Consider the following 25,038-nt stretch of genomic DNA (forward strand, 5'->3'; position numbering starts at 1 on the left):
AGAGTTAGGGTAAATAAACATGGCGGACAGCTGACACCCGGAATGTTTTAAATATTCTAAAAGCAACTCAGATCACTGCCGTGATATTTCTTAAACATCTGTCCCCAGAAAAACCACCGTGATGAGAGTTTACGGTACTTATTTCGCATCAAAAGTGTTAGGAGTTCATTGCAGTGAGAGTACTCCATGATGACAGACAAAGTGTTCACTACCCGAAACTTTGAAGGAGAAAGACGATCTATTCCTTTGCCTATTCAGACATACTTCTGGCGGCAAACAAGGTATTATTTCATAAAGCAGTTTAGTTTTAACGCAGGCGATCTTCCCTGTGAATACAAAAGCTGCACTTTTCAAAAAGTACCTGATTTATTACCTTCTTAAAGGTAACCCAATTTTCGCAGCTAAGCATTTTCGGCACGATTCAAGAAAAATGTCTTGACCACCGCCTGCAAGATTAAGTAAATAATTTAATAATTCACATGAAACTGTACTTCAAATGTTCTTTTGCTAACTGATCTTTTGCGTGAAGCTTAATATTCTTTTCACAATATTCACTGAAACGTTTTGACATAATAGTCATTTTGAGAGCAGCATAACTACAATTTACATATGTCAATCAAGAATCCTTCACCAGTCGTGACTGTTTTACAACCAAACCACTTGAAGTGTTCCTTTACTAATCAATTAGCCACCAAGCTGTTAACAGTCAAGCCACTAAAACTATCTCTCATTCCCTCAAAACTTTTAATAATTTAAATCTAAAATATTTATCTTTCTGGTTCTTTGAATACTCAGCATCAATGAGCTACTTAGACACTTCTCTGAAACTTCTTATGCCCCTGTGCTGTTGTTCCAAGTTAAAGGCCTCATGTTCCTACCTGGTACATCTTTAATGTAGTCATACCTTATATTAAAAAACCTTTAAACTGAAACCTTTGACGCCTGCCCGCTTCTTGTGAGGTAGAAAAAAGAAACATTGTTGTTGCTCACTCAATACCAGGCATGCCCCAAAGAAAGTTATGACTTGTAATCCACTAATAATACACGATAGCAATTCATTAACTTTGAAAACAATGTTACACCTGTATCTAATTGTTGAATTTATGGCAGTTGAACTTCTGTTTACTCTGGTTTCTGATATTTTGCAATGGTACAAAGGCCAGTTGCCTTCAAATCACATTCAGTCACATAATCAATGAGAAATCTCATCATCATGTGAACTTTATAATCTGGACAAAATAAATTACGCTTTTGAAACATCATGCAGAGTGAATGAAATTTCTATACAATAACATTGCAGATTTCAGTGTCTCTGCTTGATGTTTCCAGTCCTAAATAGCCTTCAATTAGTATTTAAGTTTGTGATTTTTTGGACAAATAATGCATTTTGTATCAATCATCAGATTTCTTGTAAAGTACTGCAATCAGGGGCCAATTTAATAAGACTTTTTCAAGTATAGTTATCAATATATTGAGGCTTTTGTTTTCACACTCCAAGACAATAACTACTTTTATCCCAGATTAGATTTGAGATCAAATATTATTGCATAATATCAGAAGTGTTAACAGCAGTGTTTTTAATGCTTGTTTTAGTCAACTTCTGAAGCCAAAGCTTGTCAGGAGAAATTATGAGTCAGCCTGTGTGGTAAGTATGATGGGCAAGTTACACTTAAGTCGACAGACAAATTTATTGGAGAGCAGTGATTTTAATCAAAATAACCAGTGGTAAGAAAAAATGTAGCCTTCTGATGAACCAGTATCTCATCTAGAAGGGAGAAGAAATTATCCTAGTTCCTTAATAAATACAGAAATCCAAACGCTTTCTCCATAATTATACGTACTTGCATAATTATCTTTTGGTTACAAAGATAAGATATGGATCAGAAGATCCCTTTTTTATTCTGATCTTGCTAAATTGATTCCGTCCCTCATCACTCAAAGCTGATTTCAGGACAGAAATGTCTCACAATCCACTTGAAAACTATAATTATTATTAACATTATATACATTACTCTGCTATGAATCTACTAGAACATTTTATTATAATAATCTTTTAATATTCCATTTTAATTGTTTCATTTTCTTATTCTCCAAATAATCTCATGTATTTTATTTTACCTATGTGCATCAAAACCAAGAATCCCCTTTTAGGGCAACACAGGGAAGAAAGGGGGTGGGGTTGGGAGGGGAGGGGAGGGGCAGAAAATGAGATATTTCAAAACGATCAAACCCATAAAAATCGCGAGGTTGAAAGAGGTCGGAGCGTGGAACTAGTATCAAGCACCCCTTGTCTGCCGATTTAAATAATTTATTGAGGCAAAACCTCCCTAGAATAAAGACAGTTTTCGATAATTGAGGGTCATCTAACTAAATATTCACTTGCGAGTTAAAACAGCATGGCTTAACACGGTCGTAAACGAGAGAAATAATGCGTGAAATGACTTTGGAAACATTTTACATTATCAATTAGATACCAAAGATTAACAGGACTCGTTGAAACTTACCTTGGATGAGCTGCATCTTGAAATTCAGGTCGTTGAAAATCTCCCTCGAAACACTCGAGCGCTCTTTCCACCGCGAAGAGAAGACAGAAATTAGCCGCGAAGCATCATGGGATATATGAAATTCCCCCCTTTAGGTGCACCTAAGCAATCAGACTCAAATGGCCTGATCTTAAGTAGGTTTCTGTAACATGAATCATTTAGGAGTATTGCTACTGATCCCCCCTGACACGTGTTAGTCCATCACAGGGTTACCCTGGCCAACAGCATGCCAATGCTGGTACCCATTTATACAGTCACCTACTGTAGTTTTAAAGAGAGACAAAGTGGAGCAAAGTTTCTTGTTAAAGAAAACAACACGATGGCAAGACTTGTAGACCTGACTTACAGATTAAACGTTTGAGGTGGTTAACAACTTGGCTGCTACTACACTTTGTCTGGGGCAGGTATGGGGGGAAGGAGGCATGGTGAATGAAGATAAAAGTACTAGTACAGTTGTTGAATGCCTACATGTAAGTGTGACCAGCAGTCATAAGTGACCACCTACACTATCCAAAATACCAAAATCAGTTTTCTAGTCAAAGCATTGTTAACGCTTTGGTTCAGTTATTCAAACAGAGTTCAGCCAGTGTTTAACAAAACTGTGTTCTAAGCCAGTAGTTTGCTAAATGCCTATAACTAAACACTAGTTATTGTGAACAGTTTCATGGAAGAATCATGGCGGACTGGAGGAACATTTTTTTTCTTTAAATAACCCACTTAAAAAGAGATCTTGAGGTCCAATGATTTCTTAAACCACGGTCTAAGTCAGATTTTGTCTAAATAACGGACCCTTTAAGGCCCCAGTTCTCCTAACTGAACTCCACACATTTCCCCAAATCTAGCATTTGATAAAAGATCACAGCACTTTTCTATTGGTGACCATTAATAGTTTTCCTCATAATGATGTATGGATTTTATCAGGAGAAAATTGATGTTGGTCACTCTTGGGAACTACAGGGTTGATAGCTGGATCCTCTTGTAAGCACAGGGCTCAAAGTTTAAATTTGAGTTTGGGAGCACTTGTGCTACCAGATGTAAATTTTTAGGTGCACTGCCCAAATTTTAGGCACACAGCTGAAAATTTTAGGAGCACAGCTTATAATGTTGCTAGCATCTATTTCAAAAGAAAAAGTAAAAAGCTTAACAGTAGCGGTGTTTATTACAAAACAGAAGAGTCTGGGGTGGAGTAAAACATCGAAACGAAAAAGGACATTCAAGTTCGTAGAATCCATTGGGAGAAAAGACCAATTAAACATACACCGTCTTTCTAGTTCGAGTTGGTAAGTATAGTGGGAAGTAAGTCAGTCTCACTGTGCTTTGGGTTTTACGGCGCACAGGTGCGATTATAATTATGTGAATTTTTAGGCGCACAACCAAAAATCCAGTCGCATATGTGACCAGTTAGTCGCTAACTTTGAGCCCTGAAGCAACCACCCCATAAGGGATCACCAAATGTTGATGTTTAAGTGGCTGCTCAGTGGCAGATCCAGACCTTCAGATAACGGGTGGTTTGGTCATCCAGACCCTGAGATAATGGGGAGGGGACAGTCTCAAAAAAATTTTTTTTCAGACCTTTGGGCCTCAGTTTGGTCTAAAAATAAGAGGGTGCCCAACCCCCCTGGGCCCCTCCCCTAGATCTGCCACAGCTGTTTATGAGAGATCCCACTGAACCAGCAAACAAAGAAACAAGTCATTATCTTACATCTTGAATTTTGTTGGCATAAGAAGGTGGCTTACACTTTAGCTTCTATTGTTTTGACTTACAGCAAGATTGAAGCTCTTTTCTTAGGCTAAACGGAAAATTATGTGAGAAGTGGGAGGGGGCTCAGGAAGTTAGCAGGTTTGCGGGCTGTTGTGTGTTTTCAAGACTTCAAGACTTAATTATAAATTTTCTAAAGAATATTTTAACGTCCTGGACTCCTGGCACTGCAAATAGCTGTAGCTGCTTGGTTAAGATTGCTCTGCTACGGTAACCTTAATTAAAGTTAAGTGGAATACTTAATCATCCTCACCCTTTATGGGGCTTTTCAGGGATAATTAAACAAATAATTTAAAAATTTTATGGAACTTAATAAGGTTAAAAATCCCACATGCTAGGAGGCGAACCAGTTGGCTATTTTACAAGCTTGGCCAAGGATTTGAAATCAGGACTACCGTGAACAACTCCAACTAGGGTGAGGGTGGGACTTGAACTCCGGGCCTCCAAAATTACAAGTTCCAGTGCTCTAAAACCACTTGGCCATTTGCCTCCACACAGGACACCTACCATCCAAAGTGTTCTTTTGTCTTAGAGTTTAACTTATTTCAATTCCAATTCTGATTTTACTCCAATCGTTTGCTGTCCATTGTTAGTGAGTACCCAGCCTAAGTTATCTATTGCAATTCATTTAAGCATTTTTTTCTTTTTATGCAGTCATTTGAACGGATTATCTGTGAGAACAAGATCCAAGACCTACAACCTAGTTTGGCAAGTGCCGTCAACAGCATCAACCGATGGCATCTTATTCAGTCTTCAGTGCCTTATATCCTACAATGCTGCTCCAAGCTTCTTTCAAACAGATGCCGCATGGGAAATGTAGAGAGACTTGGAAATGCTGAACGCGAACTCTTGTACACGCTCCACTGGATCTTGCTTGAGGGGCCTCGTGTTTGCTGCGTTGTGGACTCTGAAAGCTTGCTTTACCCTCAAACGATAATAGAGCAGTTTGTGCACGTGTTGATTCCACATGTCTACAGCATGCGCGAAAATGACCTGACGTTTAGGTTAGAAAATGGCATGGCAATCTGGGGACCTCTTTGGAAGCACGAAACACCACTTCTGGTGCCATTTACAAGCAAGGTGTTAAAGATAGATACTGGCAATCAGGCGGGTTCCTTGGTGGGGCAGAGTCAGTCGGGTGCAGAATCAGATCCAGATTTTACGAGTTCTACCTTCTTTGATGTTGCTGTTCTGAAGTGTCTGTCATCAAGCGGTTGGGCAGAGGATGGTGTTGTCTGGGCTCTCCGTTACCTTGCTCAGTACCTTAAACGCGAGTTTGACCTTCCAGATGATATTGTTAGCAGAGAATCCTCGGTCTCCAATATTCCTGTTTATGTATCTCCGGGGCAAAGCATCTGTACGGATGCTACACCTTTGGATGCTGTTGTTAAGAAGTCAAGTTCACATAAAGAACCGACAGATAATGGGTTACTGAGAAACACTGATGAAGCCTTGAATAATGACAAAGCTGAGGGTCTGAATGAAGGTGGTGAGCAATCAGAATGTGTGTGCCAAACTGCAGATAAAAACAGCGAGAGTACAGCCAAACAAGGGCTTGCTATCAGTAAAGGTGTTGAAAAAGTAGATGCAGCAGTTTCTTTCGGTGTGACTGATACTGGAGACAAAACAGTAACAAGCGATGGAATCTCAGGTTCTTATAAGCAAACTTCTGAAGACAGGGATACAATGGAAACTGATCGTAGTTCTGATGAAAGAACTGGAAAATCCGGACTGGAGCGAAGTGGTTCCATTAAGCTGAGAATAAGGTTGCAATCCTCCCCTCTTTTATCACAAGGGGGAAGAGTGATAACAGCTGTAGCATCCCCATCCACGAGTCCAGTCCAATACGACAGTGGTGATGTGAAGGGTGGTGATAGTCTCCAGAACACGAGCGATGTAGGAACATTTCAAAACACTAAAGTTTATATACAACCATCTAGCACACTTCAGTCACCTCCTGCTGAAAAAAGTGGTTTGACTATTCAAGGCAGGGATGGGTTGTCACTTGATGTAAAACCCGATGAAGGCAAGCCTGACGCTGGTTTGAAGTCAGAGCCTAAATTAAATTTACTTGGTGGAGTACCTGATGGACAAGCAATGACAGTGCTTGAAGGTGATGGTGATGTTCAAGAAAGTACTCGAAACTCGGACAGTTCTTCCAGTGCATTTGAGAGTGCAGGAGGCGAGGAAAGTCCTCATGCAGAAGCCTCTGTGAATGAAGGCAATCCAGGGAGTGTCTTAAATGCGATGGCATACAAGCATCTTTCGGAGAGACCAAGCTCTAGTCAAGCTAGCAGTAGCTCAGGAGAAAGTGAAAGCCAACCATTGTTGAACTCCTCAAAAAGGGCCCAAGAAAAATCTGCACCCGTTTCTGTCTTGGAACCCTTTGATACTCCTCGCACCAGTACCGGCAACCAACAAGATTCAGTGATGAAAGTGGAAAGGTACTTTGTCTTCCCTGGAACTGCGGACTACATCACAACAGACGGCAGACTCAGCATTTTGATGATTCTAAAAGCGCTCAACAGTCTCTTGCGCGACAACCCCACATCCCGGATATGCCAGGCCAGCCTGACCATCTTACGCGATTTGTTAACAATTCATGAAGGCAATAAATCCCAGCAAAGTGGGAGCTCCGAAGGATATGATGATAGGACAGTGGCCGAGACTCAAGCTGTGGGTTTTAGGAGTCCTCACAGTGAAAATGTCCTGGGTAGACTGCGTGCAAGCTTTTATGGACGACCTCCAAGCTTCCTCAGTCTTGCAATGGGCTGCCTGGTTAGCCTTGTCAAATCGCTAGGCTGTCCTTTAGGTAAAGTATATACTTAGCGTTAACTTGTTATTCCTTAACTAACATGCCTGTGTGGTAATCTATTAAACATTGGCTCAGGCGAGGGGGAGTGTCCAGTCAAACCTGGGGAGGCCTATATTTGTTTAGGGTGGTATACCACTGAAGAGACCCATCAATATGGTTTTCAGGGATTTAGCGAATTTTAAAGCTCAGGATGTATCGATTTATATGTATATCCCTACCCTGGTAATCAGAGGATTTTTTCTGCCCATGGAAAGTCTCTGGCACCCAGGGTAGTGTAACCTTGTGAGGAAAATTTTTGAGATAACTTTTAAGTACTCATAAAGCTGAAGAGAGTTTGTTCTTGGTGACAGGTTGTGGAGAAGGCTGTCGTGGGATCACAGGTGATCGCCTCAGAAATCTTTCCAACGATCTCCTCTCACAACTCTTTCGCACCGATCAAAGGGAGTTCAAGTCATGGCTTCAGCAGTTTGCCCGATTGGAACCCCATGAAGACTTGGTTGACTTCCTTCACGCTTTAGTTGGATTCTGTGAAGATGATCAGGAACAATCTGATGACGAGATGACACTTGAACCAAAGCACAAGAAGCAGAAGAATTTATTCAACGTCCCGGAAGGAGTAAACAGCGTCATTACTGGAGGAGTTTTTAAGACTCTGCTTAGTAGAGTGGCGGAAATGAATTTTCGTGATCTTAAAAATTTGGTAAGTGCTGGAAATATACCCTTGCTTCTGATTCGCACAGTCGGTTAGTGCGTAGCCTCCTGTGCGGGAGGTCCCGAGCTCGAATCCCCGGTGTAACCTTAAATCCTATTTTTGATTTGCGTTCTTTCCTTTCCGTGTACTTATGAAGGGAGGGGGTAAAATGTTCCCACCGTTTGCCTAAGGATTGTAAGTTTAAGCGGATCATCATCATACGTTTCTGGGAAACTGCCAACCTACCACTCCCCTTAGCCAACATTAACACTTACTTCTCACTTAGGGTAAAATGTTGGCTTAGGGGAGGGGTACCACTTCAGAGATCCAGGTGCAGCAAAAGGCTGGTTTCCACTAGCGGCGGGGTCGGAGTTTTGAACTAGTGAGGAAAACAGCTTTCTGATTTCGTTTACGACTCCGTCGCTTACAGTACGATATAGACAAACTAGTTTGTCGGAGTCGGAAGAAGAAGCGGATAAGCTAAACCAATCACAGCGCGTGGGATCGATTATTTGGTGTGGTTGATTCTTCCACTTCTGCTTCCGACTCCGACAATCTGCACAGTTTTCACTAGAGCGTTAGCGAAGGTGGACTGCGAGCAGTCCCCTAGGATGGACGCTCGAATGAGGAAATCGTCCGAAGCGAGCGAAGAAAAAAAATTGGCCAAACCTGTATAAGAAAACGCGTCTCTCCAGTCCTCTTTTCGGCCATTTCGCTCTCCCCAGTCCTGCCGAGCCTCGACATGACTGACTGATTTTAATTTTTCCGAGTCCGATTCCGTGGGCGTATTACTCCAAACCCACGTACGACTCTCATTCTTTTTATTTTCACTCGGTCATAAGACCTATTAGAACCCCGCTTACAATTCTGTCGCTAGTTTAAAAAAGCCTTTTAAAAAAGTTCCAATTTCATTCGCCATTTGTACACCCTGGTCCTAGAGGTTTTTCGTGATATTTTTCTTCGCAAGCCGCGAAGCGGTAGACTACGAGTTGTCTCCATTTTTCCTCCGGGATAAAAGTAGATCGAGCGAAACGTGAGCGCGCGTGAAAATCACCCCAAGCGACTATCCCGGAGGAAAAATGGATACAACTCGTATTCAACGAAGCGGCGACAAGGGAAAATTTTCAAGAAAAACCTCTGGGACAAGGGTACCATTTGCTCGTCTCCTTAATGATTTCTGCGGTATTGTGCCTTTTAAGCGTAAATCAACAAAGTAGGAAATAAATGTCATTTTAATGTATTTTTGCCACAGACTTTTTACGGTGAGCTACGCCAACTTTTGAGGTTTGTCAAGGAGAACTATGGAGGCGTGTTCTGGAAAGTTGCCTTGAGTGGACTTCTCGATTCAGCCTTCAAAGAACCAAAAGACCAGACTGATGCAAACAAAGTCCCAGAGCAAGACACCTTGACGAGAGGGGCAGTGGGAAAAGTACAGAGAAAGGAGACGAAAATCGCAAAAGTTGAGAGGACGATAACTTATCGGACCAAGCGAAAGTTCCTACAGAAGTTTGGCAGGGTTACAACTGAGAGTTCAGATAGCGGGAGTACCAGCTTGTCGAAATTATCGTCTGTTGTCGATTCCCCTTCTGTGGAAATGGCTTTATCTCCCAGAAGCAAAAGAAAGGTAGATATCCTTTAGATAGACATATATTTTTGTTGCAATGGTGAAACGATTTTAGGTGCAAACGGTGATTTGTTGCTGTGAAATGCCGCCGTTGTGTGACACGTTTCATTTGTGAGTTTCCGCCCGAGAGTAGCCAAAACCTTACAAAAAAAAAAAATCAACCAAATGCATCAATAAGTGTAGTGTAAAGGAGAGTTAGTTGTTGGTTTGCTAGTTTCCAATACCATCCTGTCTCTAGAGCTTCAAATCTTACCCCAGGGCTTAGCCTTTGGGTAGTCCTTTTGGAACAAACCGTCAGAAGCCACGCTGGTGAGCGAACGACAACAAGGGACAAGAAAAAAAAGCACACAAAGGGCCTTTACAAGATTCCATCGCGTTACTAATCGTTTACTCACATTTGTGGCTATTTTGTACCACAATATGACAGTTTGTTGCAAGAAGCTAACTACTTACTTAACGATGGCTTGTTCTGTAACTGCAGATTTTCACTCTTGGTACGTGGAGAAAACAAAAGACCGTTGGAACACCATTTGGCAGTGTTGAGGATCTCTTAGATTCAGAATCCACATCTGAGCAAACTTCAACCGCGAAGCGAAAGCATCTCAAGACTAAATCTGCCAGCAGGAAAAAACTAGAGGACATCTTCGCTATATCACGGAAAATACCAGACGGAACTCCATCAGAGCAGTCGCTGCCTATAGATATTGTGGTGCAGGAGTTTGAGACAAAGCCTGTTGATGTCGAAGCCTTACGAGCTGGGATGGTAAGGTTTAGGTTTCTTCTCCATGGATGTCAGCCGGGCTCTGTTCCTGATCCTAAGATTGTAGCCTCAATGTTGGACTTGGTGAGTTTGAACTTATATTTAGAGACTTTGTATCCCCTTTAACCATTTACCCCTTTTTCGCTTGGCTTCCAAAGCCAGTTTGGAGAAATTAAAAGGTTTTAAAACTTTTGGATTTGTGGAAGAGATTCTAAAATGTCACCTCTGGGCAACACTTTCCTGTAGTGCTATTTTAGGTGACTGGAAATTTTGTTTTTGTGCAAGGAATCCTAAAGTGTAACCATTTGAAGGGAACGAAATCTGTCCCGCAATTGTGTATGGGATCGTTACTGAGAACGCGCCGGTCAGTTTTTGGCCATTTTCTCCCTGTCCTTGGTAAACAGCCCAGAGGTCTTTGCGGAAGTTTACTTTGCCTGTTTCCCCCCTCGTTTCTAAAGTGGTGAATTCAAAGGAGAGCTCCCGATCTTTGGTACTAGGGACCTCACGAAACCACAAGGACGACGGCAACGGGAACGTCAGAAAACAATAGGTTCAATGAGCAAAACAACAACTCTGCACGTGCATCACACTTTTTTGTACATTTATTTGCCTTCACTGCATTTCTACGACGTGAAATGACCAAATGTTAAGTTTACTTGGGAACGGGAACGGCAAGGCGATATATTCTACCATCTCTGTCCGAACTTGAGCGCGTTCCCCTCTCTTCAGCTCCAGCCAAAATCCCCTTCTTTTATGTAACAGGGCGAATTGGGATTATCGCGAAAAAGTTTAAAATGATGCGAAGTCTGTTTTTCAGCGACGTTTTCATGGACGTCGCCGTTGTCGGATCGTAAGGTCCCTATGATCTGTTATTCGCTAACTGGGAGTTCTGGATTACTCTCCCACCCCAGTTCCTCAGTAGTACTCTTGATAGGAAGTCATGTCCTAGCTAATGTTAATGCTGTGATAACATACAGGAAGCACCAGCAATAGCCAGAGCATCGCTTCTACTTGAATGTTGTCTCTTAGTCAACATGTGTAACCAAGGCGAATGGCCTCAGTGGTTAAGAGCCAGCCTGCCATCCTTAGCCCATCGTCGAGGGGGACACTCACCATCCGGTGCTTCTCCCTTCATGTTTGCTCAGCGCCGTAACCTCGTAGCCATGCATGAGGCTGGAGTCTTGTTCCGGGCTTGGGGCGTAGCGTTAGGGAAGAAACTGGAGCAGGTGCTGGCAAAACATAGGAGGAATATTTTGCCATCTATTGAAGAGGAAGGGGGAAAGCCAGTATTAGGGGATGAAGAAGACATCGAGGAAGACTTCCTTGATGAAGGTTAGTAGCTCATGGTTCACCATTGTATTGTTCGCCTCGTTCTTCTTGCCGTTCCCGGACGCGCGCGAGAGAGTACGAGAAGAGGAGTAATGCTTCAAAAAAGGTTCTAATAATTGCATGTCCTTAAGACCTTTAAGTTCCAGCCTTTTTCCTTGTCGAAAAGCTGAGAGGTACCGACTTAAAACCTTAAAAAAATGGTAGATCGTTTCCATCAACGTGACGTAAAAAAAAAAAACAACAACAACAACAACAAACAACAAAAAACCAAGAAGTTAGGACTGGAAATCATCTTTAAAGAAAACATGCAACTTTCGTGGAATGCTTTTTTTTGGTAGATGAACGTTTACCTGGATATGTTATGAAACTGTTCCGTAAATTCGGCTTCTTGTCATTTTTATTGTACCATTAACCATCTAATTATGTGTATATTCTTTTGTCTGCTTTTCTTAATTTATTTAAATGGCTCTCTCCCATTTTTTTGAAGCAACTTTGAGTGAATCCGTCAAGGTATGTCCTTATCCTTTGCTGATGATAGCATGCCAGCTTCTTCTGGAGATAACGTCCTTTTTGCGTGAGAGCCATGGTCTCTACTCCGTTACTAAACCCACCTATAGACCCCTGCATCGTTATATTGTACCTAGAAGAAGACAGAGTGTTACAAGTTATCGACGATCTATCGTACTTTCACCCGAAACACAACAGCGTCGTTTGAGTAGTTTAATCGGTGGTGGGGGAGAGAGAATTCGGCGAGCGAGCGTTTTGAGCCAAGCATCGGTGCAAACCGAGTTCAATTCTAGTCCCAGTCGAACCTTGCAGGAACCTCCGATGATAACAGTTTCAGAAACCGATCCTGGCAGCACGAAACTTGAAGCACCAGATCAAGAGGAAAAAAGAGAACGGCGCGATAGTACTGGGCAAGCTGGGAACCGCTCAAGCCTGTACTTTCCCCGTCAAAGTGCTCAGCATTCACCCAAAACAGCCAAACGAATAGCCAGGCGAAGTGCTATTGGTGGAGAAGGTGAATCAGTGAGGTTCAGATCGAAGTCTACAAAGTGTGGTAGTAAACATCTCAGTGTGGACGCAAATGTTGTTGATGACGATGACGAGTCAGATGATGAAGACCCAACTGCTAATTTACCATGGTTGAGCGCCGTCATCCAGTTAAATAGCTTGACTGCTTTCCTGTGCGACCATCAAGGGGTGTGCCACCTCAACTGCCATCAGCGGCAAAGCCGCAGCTGTACTCGAATGGTACAGGCGTTGAAGACGGTTTACAGTTCTCCAAATAAGCTTGACAAGATCCCTGAAAGAGGTTTGACCAAGGTAGTTAGCAGTGCTTTGATCAGTGCACCACAGATGGGATCAGCAGAGCAGGTCTCCCTGAAGCAAAAGGATGATGAGGAGATGAGAAAATATATATCATCGAACGTAAGTCATGACATCGACGTGCCCTGCAGTAGGTTTCTCCCGTATATTTGTCAATTATTTCAAATCGGTCGGAAAACTCCGAGTGTCCTTATCCCACCCTTGCCCTTCCAGACATTGGTATCCCATAGCTCAGTGGCGAGAGTGTCCATCTGCAATGTCATAGAGTCATCTCCCATTTAAAATGTTCAAACCGTTTTCTTTAAGCAGTAATAACTTGACCACACCATTTAACACCATGGATACTCCGAGTGTCCTTATCCTACCGTTTCCTTTCCAGACAGTGGTCACCTATAGCTCAGTAAGGGGAGTTTTCCATCTGGTATCTTGAATGTCATGTGGTCATTTCCCATTGGGAATGCTCAAAACGTTTTGTTTAAGTGTAATATTTTGACCACACCATTTCGCACCTGGTATACTCTGAGATTCCCAGTCCCACCCATGCCCTGGCTTCCAGACAGTGGCCTCCCATACCTCAGTGGCAAGAGTGTCCATCTGGAATCTGGAGTGTCATGGGGTCATCTCCCATTTGGAATGCTCAAAACGTTTTGTTTAAGCGTGACAACTTGACCACACCATTTCATATTAGGGATACTCTGAGTGACCCCATCCCACCCTTGACCTTCCAGACAGTGGTCATTCATAGCTCAGTGGTGAGTATGTCCATTTGGTTTCTGGATTTCCATGGGAACATCTTCCATTTGGGATGTTCAAAACTTTTTCTTTAAGCATGACAACTTGACATGATTTCTTAACACAATTAAGACTGTTTTTTGTTATTCAGATTTCCAGCCTGACCCATTGTCCTTTCTCAGTGATTGCTAAGGCCGGCACTGTCATTGAAACAGAACATCTGCTGGAAACACTTCCCGTGGCATGGGAACTCCTACTTGACGAGGACCAACAACTGGTCTCATCTGCAGGTAGGTCGATGGTAACAGGCAGGAGATGATAAGTAGAAGGAGTATGATCCTCCGGTTGATTGCAGTCCTCAACAGGACTGTTGTTGACAGTGACTGACGTTTCGACAATCCTCATCTTTGATCTGAAGATGACTACAGCACAGGTTGTCGAACGTCAGTCACTGTCAACAATAATAGTCCTATTCAGGATTACGGTCACCCGATCGACGATCATGCTCCTCCTACTTATGAAATGACTCCTGGGCTCAAACCTTTTACAGAGGTTGGAAAGACACAAAGTAGAGTAAAGGTTCTTATCTGAACACAACACTTTCAGTCTCTAGTGGATCCTCAAAAAAAAAAAAAATTGGAAAGCTCACAAGGCTGCGCATTTGTCTTTCGTTTCTTTGCCGTAATTAACCACGCTGTTGAAGAAGTGTTGTCATACCCTCTTGTTTGCCAACTTACATTTCTTTTATTGGGTTTAGCTTCAGTGTTTCTGCTGACTGCAGTCCGTCTAAGAGACACAGTAGAACAGATGTTACACAAAGAACTTGTGTGTGCAGATGCCAATGACCGAGTCAAGTCTCTTCAGAGGTAGGCACTTGTAGAAATTTTGGCAAAATTTGTTGCCACTGAATTATGTCTCCTCTTTGGCTTTGGATTTGCCTTCTATCTCAAGAACAAAAAGGATTCTTATTGTATACAGCTTCATTTTGAGTGTGCCTACGAAACCCTTCGCATAGGACCACTAAAGTGAAAGGTTTTCCATAACACAGCGATTGAGGTACTAATTGATCAATCACAACACGTGCAGAGAGTAAGTAAACCAATCAGATCTAAACAATCAAATTTAGGCGCCGCCAAGCACGGGAAAACGCTCGTGGACAAGTGACGATTGGTTTTGAATTTCTTCTGATTGGTTTCAGAAGTTACGTGATATATTTTAGTCAATAAAAAGGCGTAGCAGAGCTTAAGCAAACCCATCGTTAAATTTCCTCTTACTCAACGCAAAACCGCTACCAGAAAACCCGCAAAACTACTGTGTCGAATGCATTTGTTTGATGATAGATTTGAAGTGTTGTGGCAGTCAAGGTATCATGCCTGGCCAAGACTCCAAGAAGGAGCAAGGTTGATTTTAAAGGTATTTTACGAATTATGTAGTTACCAAATAAGTACTTTATATTCACACACTTTTGCTTAAGGGACCAATCACAAGAGTTCTCCTTTACCTTTTCCCCTTCCCCAACGCCCTTCATTTCAGCACTACTGTAAACCACTTCTTAGACTCCTGCTCTAACGTTACTCTCTATAAATTTATCTTGCCATTGATACGTTCGACATATTTGGGACATAAATCCGACCCTGACCCTTAAAACAATAGCATGTATGTTTTCAAAGGCCAATGAAAATATGGGAGTCTGGGAGCTTCTTGGTCTCAGCCCTTTCCAGGGGCTTTTTGGTTCAAACCCCTCCCTATCACTTTTTCAATTGTAGAAAGGTCAGCTTAAGACGATACCCCGACCAGGATATTTAATGACCACTGGCTTTCCATGCGTTTTCCCAAAACGCGTTTGTCACTCCTTGATCTTTGTGATTGTCGCTGCAGGTGCTGCCACCTAAAATTGACTTCACCCTCCCTTCCCCTGCGGTGGGATTTGCCTCGACCCACCCCCCAGACTGCCTGTGGGATGGACGTCTCCTGTTCCCAACACTGATTCTTCACTCCTTAATCTTTGTCATTGTAGGTCCCGCCACCTAAAATTGACTTCACCCTTCCTTCCCCTGCGGTGGGAATGGCCTCGACCCATCCCCCAGACTGCCCGTGGGATGCACGTCTCCTATTAGAAGAACAGCAGGAACAGAAAAAGAATGATGCAAAGAAGGTTCGTGACAGTGGAAACGAGCTGAAGAGAAAGCAGGAGAGGATTGAGTACCTTATGAGAGCTGTACCAGTGTCCATGGAGGCGACGGTGGGGGTCAACGTTGCAGAAGACGAGAAGGGTAAGTCTTTGACGAAGGCTTCGGATCAATTTAGGTGTCTGGGAAACTGCCCACCTACCCCTGCCCTAAGCCATCATTTTGCCCAAAGTGAGAAGTAAGTGTTAATGTTCGCTTAGGGGAGGGGTAGGTGGGCAGTTTCCGAGAAACCTAAATTGATCCAAGGCTTCATTATTTTGACTAGAAAGGAGGTCTGACGAGTTTGTATGAAAATCAAAGGTAGCTGCCAGTTCCCCTCTGTTGTGGACATTGTGTTAAACAACGGTATCTGCACTTTGTACCCAAGGCGAAACCCTGTTCGGTGACGAATCATTGCACCAATACTTGTCAATGCTGGCCCAATACAGTGAAAGCTAACATTTCACTCAGGTCACCTTTTAAAATGATGGTAATGAAAATACTCAAATCATACGTTTGTTGTAAATGTATGGAAGTATCAAATGTACTCACATTACTACTCTAGAACATAGAACAAAACTTGTACGATATATTATCATTATTGAGTCAAAGTTGCTACACAAACCTTTGTTAAACATTAAACATCGCTATTTTGCCATTTTATGAACTCTTGTCTCGTGATCTCTCCTTTGCTCTGTATGATTTTGAGATATTTTTTGTACTTTATTTACCTTGCCTTTTAAAAAACACCTTAGTTACTGTCACTGCCGGCCGGCACAATATTCTTAAAGATAACTTTGTCTCCAGGGTAATGCAGCACTTAACCACTTATTTTAATTTTGAGTTTCCATATGGACACGATATTATCAAAGCCAGCTTTGCCTCTATTACCAAGAACTGCACTTCCATTGTTAAAAGCACTATGATTGTGAGCATTATTGTTATTTGCATGTTACTGCCAAGTCAAAACTTGTCTCCATCAATGTTAGTAAGTGTGACACCATCACAAGCACCTTTATTAGCACCAATATTGGCACCCTGTTGGCAAGCGACTCCTTCATCATTATATTTGATAACGTTACCATTACGACCACTGCTAAGGGCATCAACATTGGATCAGTGTTGTTGTGGTCGCTTTGTATCACTGGCAATAAAATTACCATCACAGAGCTTAAAAGGAGCACCAGCAAACAAAAGAATTGAAGAGCACAACACAAGATTACAATCGCGCCAAAGTTGCACGTTTGTCATTGTTGATGCTATGAGTGTCAACATAAGAACAGTATTGACATTGGTAACCTTGTGCCAACTACTTGAAATAACGTCACCGTCACAAGCACTAGAAGAGAGCACCCACAAACTAAAGCAATGAAGATTAAATGACAGGATCGCACTTGTGACGCTTTCTTGCACGTCCATCGATGTTGATGCTACGACAATCAACATTAAAACATTGTTAAAATTGGCAAAGTTGTGCCAATCACTTGCAATAACGTCCCTGTCGTAAAGGCTAAAAAGCACAAGTTAATTGAAGCACTACAGACCACAATCATTACCAAATGATATACGTCCATCACTGTTTTCTTTGTGCTTTTTTTTTTCTTTGCCGCGGGACTTTCAGCGGAACGATTTGCCCGCTTAGGAGTTTGGCATTATCATTTGGAACCGACAGAAAACTCAGCTGAAGGTGGAATTGATTCTGCAGGTTTGAGCTTTAATATTAATAAACATAATACTTTCTTTTTAATGATTTAATGCAGGTTTAACCCTTTTGCTACCAATGCTGTGCATTCGGCTTTGAATAGTCACACCATAGCGTTTCTTGCATAGACTCAAAAGTTAGAACCACCATGTACATAGAGGATATTACACGGTGGCGAGAAGATATGAATTTTATGTTCGAGTGGCAAGAACAATATCTCACGAGTGAGCGAAGCGAACGAGTGAGATATTGTTCTTGCCACGAGAACATAAAATTCATATCTTCGAGCCAACGTGTAATGTTCTTTTTATTATATGGAGAAACCAACTGAACAAAAGCAAAAGGCGGGAATCGTGACGTCATTGAACGATACGACACTCACAAAGGTGACATACGGAAAATACGCCACTCGGGTCCCGGATGAAGTGGCGTATGGAATCTACGAGTGGTTTAGTTCCCAGTAAAACACTCTCCTCCATATAATAAAGCATAATACACAATACCACAAGAATGTACTACTTTCATATGATCGTCACACTTACAGAAACTTTCATATGGATGGTCATACTTACGAGTTTCATCCATGGACTCAAAAGTTAGAATCACCTTATTTAGCCTAATGAACAGTACCAGAGGAAAGTACCATCCACAGACTCCAAAGTTCGAATAACCTTATATAGTATTATAAACAGTACCTTAGGAAAGTACTACTCAGAAGCTTTCATATGAATGGTCACACTTACGAGTTTCATTCACAGACTCAAAAGTTAGAATCACCTTACACAGCATAATAAACAGTACCGGAGGAAAGTACTACCCACAAAATTTTCTCAACGATTTTCAAAAATCAGTAGCTTTTTAAGTTGCTATTTCTCTCTCCAATTTGAAAGTTGTAGGGAAATTTTAAGGTTCACCCAATAACTTAAAACTGAATTATATCTTCTGTTAACAAGCTGAGCAATGCTAACCATAACATTACTAACTGAGTGTTAAGCCTTTTTCCCTAGTAGAGGTTCCCTTTTTGATCACTTACTTTGCCTACCGCTGCTTAAATTGTTCACCAGTATAAGTGAAAAAGCAATCTTGTTATAACCCAAATACCACCCAACTCTATTCGCGGACCGACTTGGGTCGTGTAGTTGCCCGTCGCAAAATTACTTCCTGTCCTTGGGTGATATTTACTTTTTTTCACCGAAGTTTCTGCATAGCTGAAGATGGATTCACGTCGAAGTCTGTTATCGATGAAAGCAAATTTCATTATTTAAGGAAATAATAAGATCTTGAACCCAAATCTGCTCCTGGTTAACGAAAGACACTGTGGATCAAAGGTTCATCTCAAGAATCTCATTAAAATTGAGGGGTCGCCATTTTTGTGCGATTTTCGCAGCGATTGACCAGTCAAAGAAGTGGTTTCTCTTGGGGAACAACTGATGTAACCTCCCTACGGAGGGTCAATGATGACTCTTCGAAGAAAATCGCCGATAAAGTACATCAAAATTCGAGTAGGTTCGAAACAAAACCGCCACTTGTTTATCTGGGCGATTTGAAATCTTAGCAAGAATTGCACTAAATATTATCGCTAGAGGGACATAGCCTTTGAGCTCGGATGTATTTGCAGTTGTCGCTTCCCTCCGCCCGTAAAAATTGGGGAGAAGTGTTATCCGAGTTCGATGAATTTGATGAACACATCTCATCCTGGTTAACCTGTTACTTCATTTCCATGATCCCCAGTGCTCTGTCGCTTAACATGGCCGCAAATTGACCCTCCTGGGTAGGGCTACCGAAATGCTGCAATCTCATTGACCTTCAAACTCATTTTATACAATAGACCCTGATTTGGTCTAACAATGCCATTATTTTATCGACTCTTTTGTATAAGTGAGTCAAGGTACAACTCTGTAATCGCGCTTTACTTTGCTGCCTTCCTCATTGTGTTTGATACGGTACATAGTTCTACCTTTGTGACGATCGCCGGCATGGTTTAGTTCTGGAGACAAATAGGGAAATGAAAACTGTGTTCACTTTGCAATATTACTGTCGACTGGGTGTATTATGAACGGTAACGTCGCCGTAAAACATAACGAAAATGATATACAGAGCTAAGGTTAACAGCAGAAAGGACTCAAAGGTTAGACCAACATGAACCAGGTTACCCCTGGTCAAGTTCTAGTCTTTCCTTTATAGCTAAGAGGTAAAGGATGTGTTCTTTCCCCATATGCGAAGCACCACAGTTTGCTTAGAACTAACCCTTTTTTCCTTAAAGAAGTGGGCACCCTGCGAACAGAGCGTCGTTTTGTCTTCTTAAATAAGGAAGAGATAAGGAGGCTTTGCCTGAATCGCTTCAAGCTTTTGAAGTCGCCGCAGCCGAAACTTCTAGACGAGTCAATCTTGTTTTCTCTCGTCCAACAGGTTTATTTGAGTGCAAGCATCCGTTAATTGATAAACCGAGGTTCATAGCCGAGCCCGCTGTACCAAGCGCACGGCTATTAGGCCTAGGTTCGATACTATTAACCTAGCAACACGCAGCGCATGCTCAACAAAGATCTCACTCTATTCATCCAGAGTCTTTCTCGAGTACACCAAAATCCTTCAAGCGAGAGAAAGGCCCTGCTGGCAGGACGAGGAGTGGGCCACTATCCCCCCTCCCTGAAATGTCATAATGTTTAGGGGCCAGTGTCAATTCAGTTCTTCAACGGATTTGATCCTCTTGGCAGTTTGACCCTGATTCAATCCGGCCTGTTGTTCGTATTAAAAGTGTACTAGCTAATGTTATTTCATGTTCGTTATCCAAGAAGTTTCTCCTCGTGTTTCACTTGTCCGTAAACCCTAAAATAATCCTTGAACCTCAAACCTTGGAACGTCAAGACTGGAAGCGAAGGCTTTCAAGACGGCTAGGACTTAAAGGTCCGGCCAAAGAAGAAGTTAGTAGCCCACTACCGAGACTTCGCATTCCAAATTTGGAATGCAACTGAACACACAAAACAACAACAACAACAACAACAACAACAACGTTATCGCAAATCAAACAGATAACAAGTGAAAAAAGTAGTCTGAAAAGAGAAAAGGGAATATTTAACGCAACTGGAGTGCTAATCTAGGCAGGGGTGACACTGGAAAAACTGGACCTTTTACAGAGATAATAGAATGTCTATAATTTGTAAATTTATAGACTTTTTATAAAGGTGCAAATCTTCCCCGCTTTCGGAGAAGGAAGAAAAATAAGAAAAAAATAATACTTTCCCAGTTTTTTTATTTTTTACTTTTTCAAAAGGTTTTATCCCTCACTTAGACAAATTTAGTTCGTTACAGCTTAACCAGGGAAAAGCAAGAAGATGAAGAGAAAGACACTTTCGTTTTACGTTGACAAACAACTGTTAAATGATTTCTTAAGAGCTCATAAATTTACCTTTACGTAATGTTAATGGTTTAAAATTGACTGCATACTAAGGTGAAAGTCAACAAGTTGATGCTGAGTTATGGCCTCAAGCAGTGTCTTCTTCAATTCCTGACATCATCAAAATGATGGATGACATCATGGTGGATAGTGAGAAAGTGGCAGGTCAGTGATAAAGAAGGCAACTCTCATGTTTAGCAGTGTTTTACAGTACGTTTACATAAATTTTATCTGGGCAAAAACGCCAGTTTCTGAAAATTTGGTAAAGTACTAAAAGTTGTGTGTTTACAGTAAATGATCTAATAGAAGCCACCTCCAAATTAACGCCTCCTGTCCAATAAACTCCCCCTCTACGTTTTTAAGTTTGTATTAGACGCCCCTGTCTAATAGACGTCCTGCATGATAATTGCTCTAAAATGCTAGGAAGTAGAGTTAATTTAGACCAAATTAATTTAATTTGGACGTATCAATGGATACACCGAATGCAAATAGGGCTACCAGATTAATATTCCTTTGTTTAAATTAAAATCAGCCTAACTAGCCCCGCTTGAGATAAGGTATTCTTTCGAATTGGAGAACGAGGCTAGTTAGGCTTAATTAAATTCAAACAAAAGAATAATAATCTGGCAGGCATTTTTGCACTGGTTGTATAGGCTGCATATTATGAGAATAAACGCCTCTCTCTTTAGAACGCCTCCAATCTATTAAACGCCTTACGGTACGGCATGCATGCAAAAGGCCCAGTTCTAGTTTTCCTAGGATTTTGTTACTTTTCGTTACGTTACGTTACATGGCGTTATTTGTACTGTTATGTTGATTCTCCAGTGATGGAAGTCGCCCGTCGGCTTGTGTGGAGATGTTTAGTTGATGATCCAGTCCTTTTCTTCAGAACTATTTTGGAGCAGTTTACGAAGAAAGACAAACAGGTCTGTTTAAATTGTCTTAATTGCCTGAACTCATAAAGACCTGTTTGATTTGTAGAACTTGAATTGGAGTCAACTTTCAAGGACACGAAATTAAACTTAGAACTGTAAACTTCTTCATAACCACTCACCCCAAACCAATCTCTTAATGATCTTTATCCTCTAAAATGGAATTCACAGTCGACTATTTCGTAACGCACAGCTCTATAAGACGGACACCTTGCGTTGGTCCCTGCCTTTGGTTGGTGCCCGATATACCAAGTGAATAGCATGCAAGGCTCGAGTTGCGTCACAAAGAACACAACAATGATCCCTAGCCCTTACAAAATAACACAATAAACTTCACAGTAGAACGACCCAATAGTGCATATATTGACTTGATATATCGAGCATCACCCCTGCCTTTCTTTACTCCCTTTGACTCCCTTTGACTCTCTATAAGACGGACATCGCTCTTCTGTTAGACGGACATAATTTTTGTTATTGCCGGTTCCAAAGGTATCCGTCTGAGAGAGAGAGGGAGAGTTGACTGAGGGTCTGAATGGGGTTTAGTGTTTGGTGTTATTTGCCCATAATTTTTAGTGTTTGCTGTTAAATTGGCCAATTTTTTAATGTTTGCTGTTTCCGAAGAAAGTACTGTTAAGTGTTTGGAGGGTTCTGCGTACATCTTTGGCAATGGTGGGACCTCTTCGTTAGTCTTCGAAACTCTTCGTCAATCTTCGGGAATCTTCGGTAGCCTTCAAAACTCTGAAATAAATTGTCGTAAAATGGCCGAAAACTCCTTGATATACTAAACAAAATAATATTAGCCTTTTTGGAGCCGCTTTTGTGTCTTTCTGGAGAAAATTTACTGTATCATAGAATTTTTTACTGTTAGTCTTAAAATGCCTAACATTTAACTGTATCATGTTACTAAACCGAAAAATGAAGTGTTTAGTGTTATCGATGTACCCCCTATTCAGACCCTCTTGACTGTATTCACGCTACCTAGCCGCTCTCGACAGTTCTTAGACACCCTGACAGGGATCTTATGTCTTTTTCAATCCGCTTTAAACAGGAAGAACATGTCTCCCTAATAAGGAAATTGCTGTTGTACATCACAGAGCTGCCTCCCACGTCTTCGAGATTCCTCATCAACAATCTGGTCAGTAAGAAAGCTATCAACTACAGATAAAAAAACTTAACTAACGTTTATGCCTATACCGTTAGTTAGGAAGAAGGCAAAGTCCATTCTTATTTTCAGTCTATGTACTCTGTTGCGTTTTAAGGGGGTCCTACAAGTCAAACATTTGCCACATGGGTACTTCCCATTTACATGAGAAAACCGGAAATTCCGGTTGGAAAATCTAATGGTTCGCGCCATTCCGTTTGGAAAGGTTCAGAAAATATGGGCTGTGTTGTGAGGCGATGCAATTTTTCTACTATTTTTAGTCTGTTCAGTAGATTTGGATATACTTTGTAACACGTCGTTCTCCCACCACGTCAAATTTTATAGTTTTGTGTTTATGCACAAGATTTCTACCAGGGTAGTTTGTGTAAATAGTAAGCGCCCCATCTCCTCAAGAGTCAAACCTGCAATAGTGTTACACAAAGACGAATAGCAGGCAAAGGGTAGCGTTTAAAATGTTAGCTCGAAAATCTCTCTGGCTGGCGTAACTAGCCTTCTCAGCTCAGAGGTTATAGGGCGGTTATTAGATTGAAAGTAGTAAGTTTTGTATTTCCCCGGTTTGCGATTAGTTTAAAAATCGCGCGCCAATTTTTCGACCAGTTGGCAGTCGTGAGTTGGTCATACGTGTTTTTCCCCGTCTGAACGCCGCTTATATTTCTTGCCTCGTGCTCTGATTGGTTCATTTGGTTATCCGTGCGTTTTGTGATTAGGCAAAGTATTTACTTTGGTTCTGGTTTAACTTGTTTTACTACACAAATTTGACCATTTCCTTTTGAAAAAGAATTAATTCTTCATAAACCAGCAAAACGTCGAGAGTTCCCCTCAGCTTTCAACCCCCATGTAGAGCCTATTTACGGTGATTGCTACTTATGTTTTTAACTTTTGCCCCAAGTAAGGGAATCCAAGACAGTCTTGGATTCTGGATTCCTCGCCGTGGACTCCGGATTCCGGATTCTTTGTCAATGGCATTTCCATTCCGGATTCCAATCGTTGGTGGGATTCCGGACTCCTTGAGCTGTATCCCGGATTCCACAAGCAAAATTTACCGGATGCAAAAATTTCCCGGAATCTGGGGTCCGGATTCCCTTACATGGGGCCACAACTTCGTCACGCCTTCGAACAATTTTGTGGGTGTGAGAAGAAGAATTTCTTTTGCTATTTATTTCCCAATAAAATAACCTTCATTTTCCTGAATCTACCTTATTTTAGATCGGTGTAGCAATGTATTACGCAAGGACAAACAAGCCTGGGAACCAGGACTCTCTCGCATTGGTGCTATCGCTATTGTGGCAGGTAGTGTCATGCCTAATATGTCTCTGTTCGCACAACAAGAAAGCTGTGTTCACATTTTTTTACAAAAAAAGGAGAAAAGATCTTGCTTTCTTCCTTTCATGGTCATTGCTTATTTGTTTGAAGCATCTCTCATTTGTCGAAGCCGCACAATGAAAAATAAACCTCGTATGTGTATGTCTTCCTTTTTGGTTTTGTTTTGTTTTGTTTTTTTTTGGTGATTTCTGAGACTATCCAGTTTATTTATTCATCCACTCATCGAAGTATTTTATATTTAAAAGCTAAGTTCGAACAAGAAAGACAACAAAGTCAGAACAACGAAGTTTTAAAAGTAGAGAGGACACGGGACACCGCAATAGTAAATACGGATTGAGTTAATTTCTCAAGAACGACGACACCCTCTCGGTTGAAGTTTATGACTGCTTCCGCAAGCAGGCCATGATACTGTTCTTCCCTAGAAAATTCAGGGCAAAAAAAAAAAATGGCGATACTGAATTGGCGATGATGACTGGAGAGAAAAAAAGTTAGAGCACTTGTGAGTTGACTTTTATAATCGGCGTAGTTTTCTCAAATTGCTTTCTTAGTCTTGAAGCGCACGCTCGCTGTTTCAGTGGGAGTTCATAGCTAATTTGTGATATTGTTTTATGGACAGGCCGTACCAAGTGTTCGTGGATTTTTGTTTAAAGATCTCAAGCAGTGCCTAAGGAAGGAATACTGTGATGTAAGTTGTTGTAGTTATTGTTATCTTTTCTCAAAAGATCTCCAAATGGTCTGTCTTAGCGTTTTATGAGTTAACGATGAGGCTGCTAAT

The 25,038-nt window shown here is 41.5% G+C and overlaps 1 protein-coding gene across 1 annotated transcript in view; it reads left to right on the plus strand.

Annotated features, from left to right (window-relative positions):
* The first annotated feature begins 19 nt into the window (after positions 1–19).
* LOC140951159 (protein unc-80 homolog) overlaps positions 20–25,038 on the plus strand; it is a 64,394-nt gene continuing 39,375 nt past the window's right edge. Inside the window, exons 1-18 of the mRNA XM_073400380.1 lie at positions 20–281; positions 1,594–1,645; positions 4,957–7,114; positions 7,468–7,817; positions 9,061–9,432; positions 9,914–10,276; positions 11,170–11,524; positions 12,009–12,952; positions 13,734–13,872; positions 14,340–14,448; positions 14,923–14,995; positions 15,600–15,855; positions 17,372–17,455; positions 20,901–21,011; positions 21,672–21,772; positions 22,827–22,913; positions 24,147–24,230; positions 24,880–24,948. Of these exons, the coding sequence (XP_073256481.1) occupies positions 187–281; positions 1,594–1,645; positions 4,957–7,114; positions 7,468–7,817; positions 9,061–9,432; positions 9,914–10,276; positions 11,170–11,524; positions 12,009–12,952; positions 13,734–13,872; positions 14,340–14,448; positions 14,923–14,995; positions 15,600–15,855; positions 17,372–17,455; positions 20,901–21,011; positions 21,672–21,772; positions 22,827–22,913; positions 24,147–24,230; positions 24,880–24,948 (5,802 nt within the window). The 5' untranslated portion in view covers positions 20–186. The remainder of the gene's footprint in view (positions 282–1,593; positions 1,646–4,956; positions 7,115–7,467; positions 7,818–9,060; positions 9,433–9,913; positions 10,277–11,169; positions 11,525–12,008; positions 12,953–13,733; positions 13,873–14,339; positions 14,449–14,922; positions 14,996–15,599; positions 15,856–17,371; positions 17,456–20,900; positions 21,012–21,671; positions 21,773–22,826; positions 22,914–24,146; positions 24,231–24,879; positions 24,949–25,038) is intronic.

Source organism: Porites lutea, chromosome 10, assembly GCF_958299795.1.
Source record: "Porites lutea chromosome 10, jaPorLute2.1, whole genome shotgun sequence".
Classification (NCBI taxonomy): Eukaryota; Metazoa; Cnidaria; class Anthozoa; order Scleractinia; family Poritidae; genus Porites; species Porites lutea.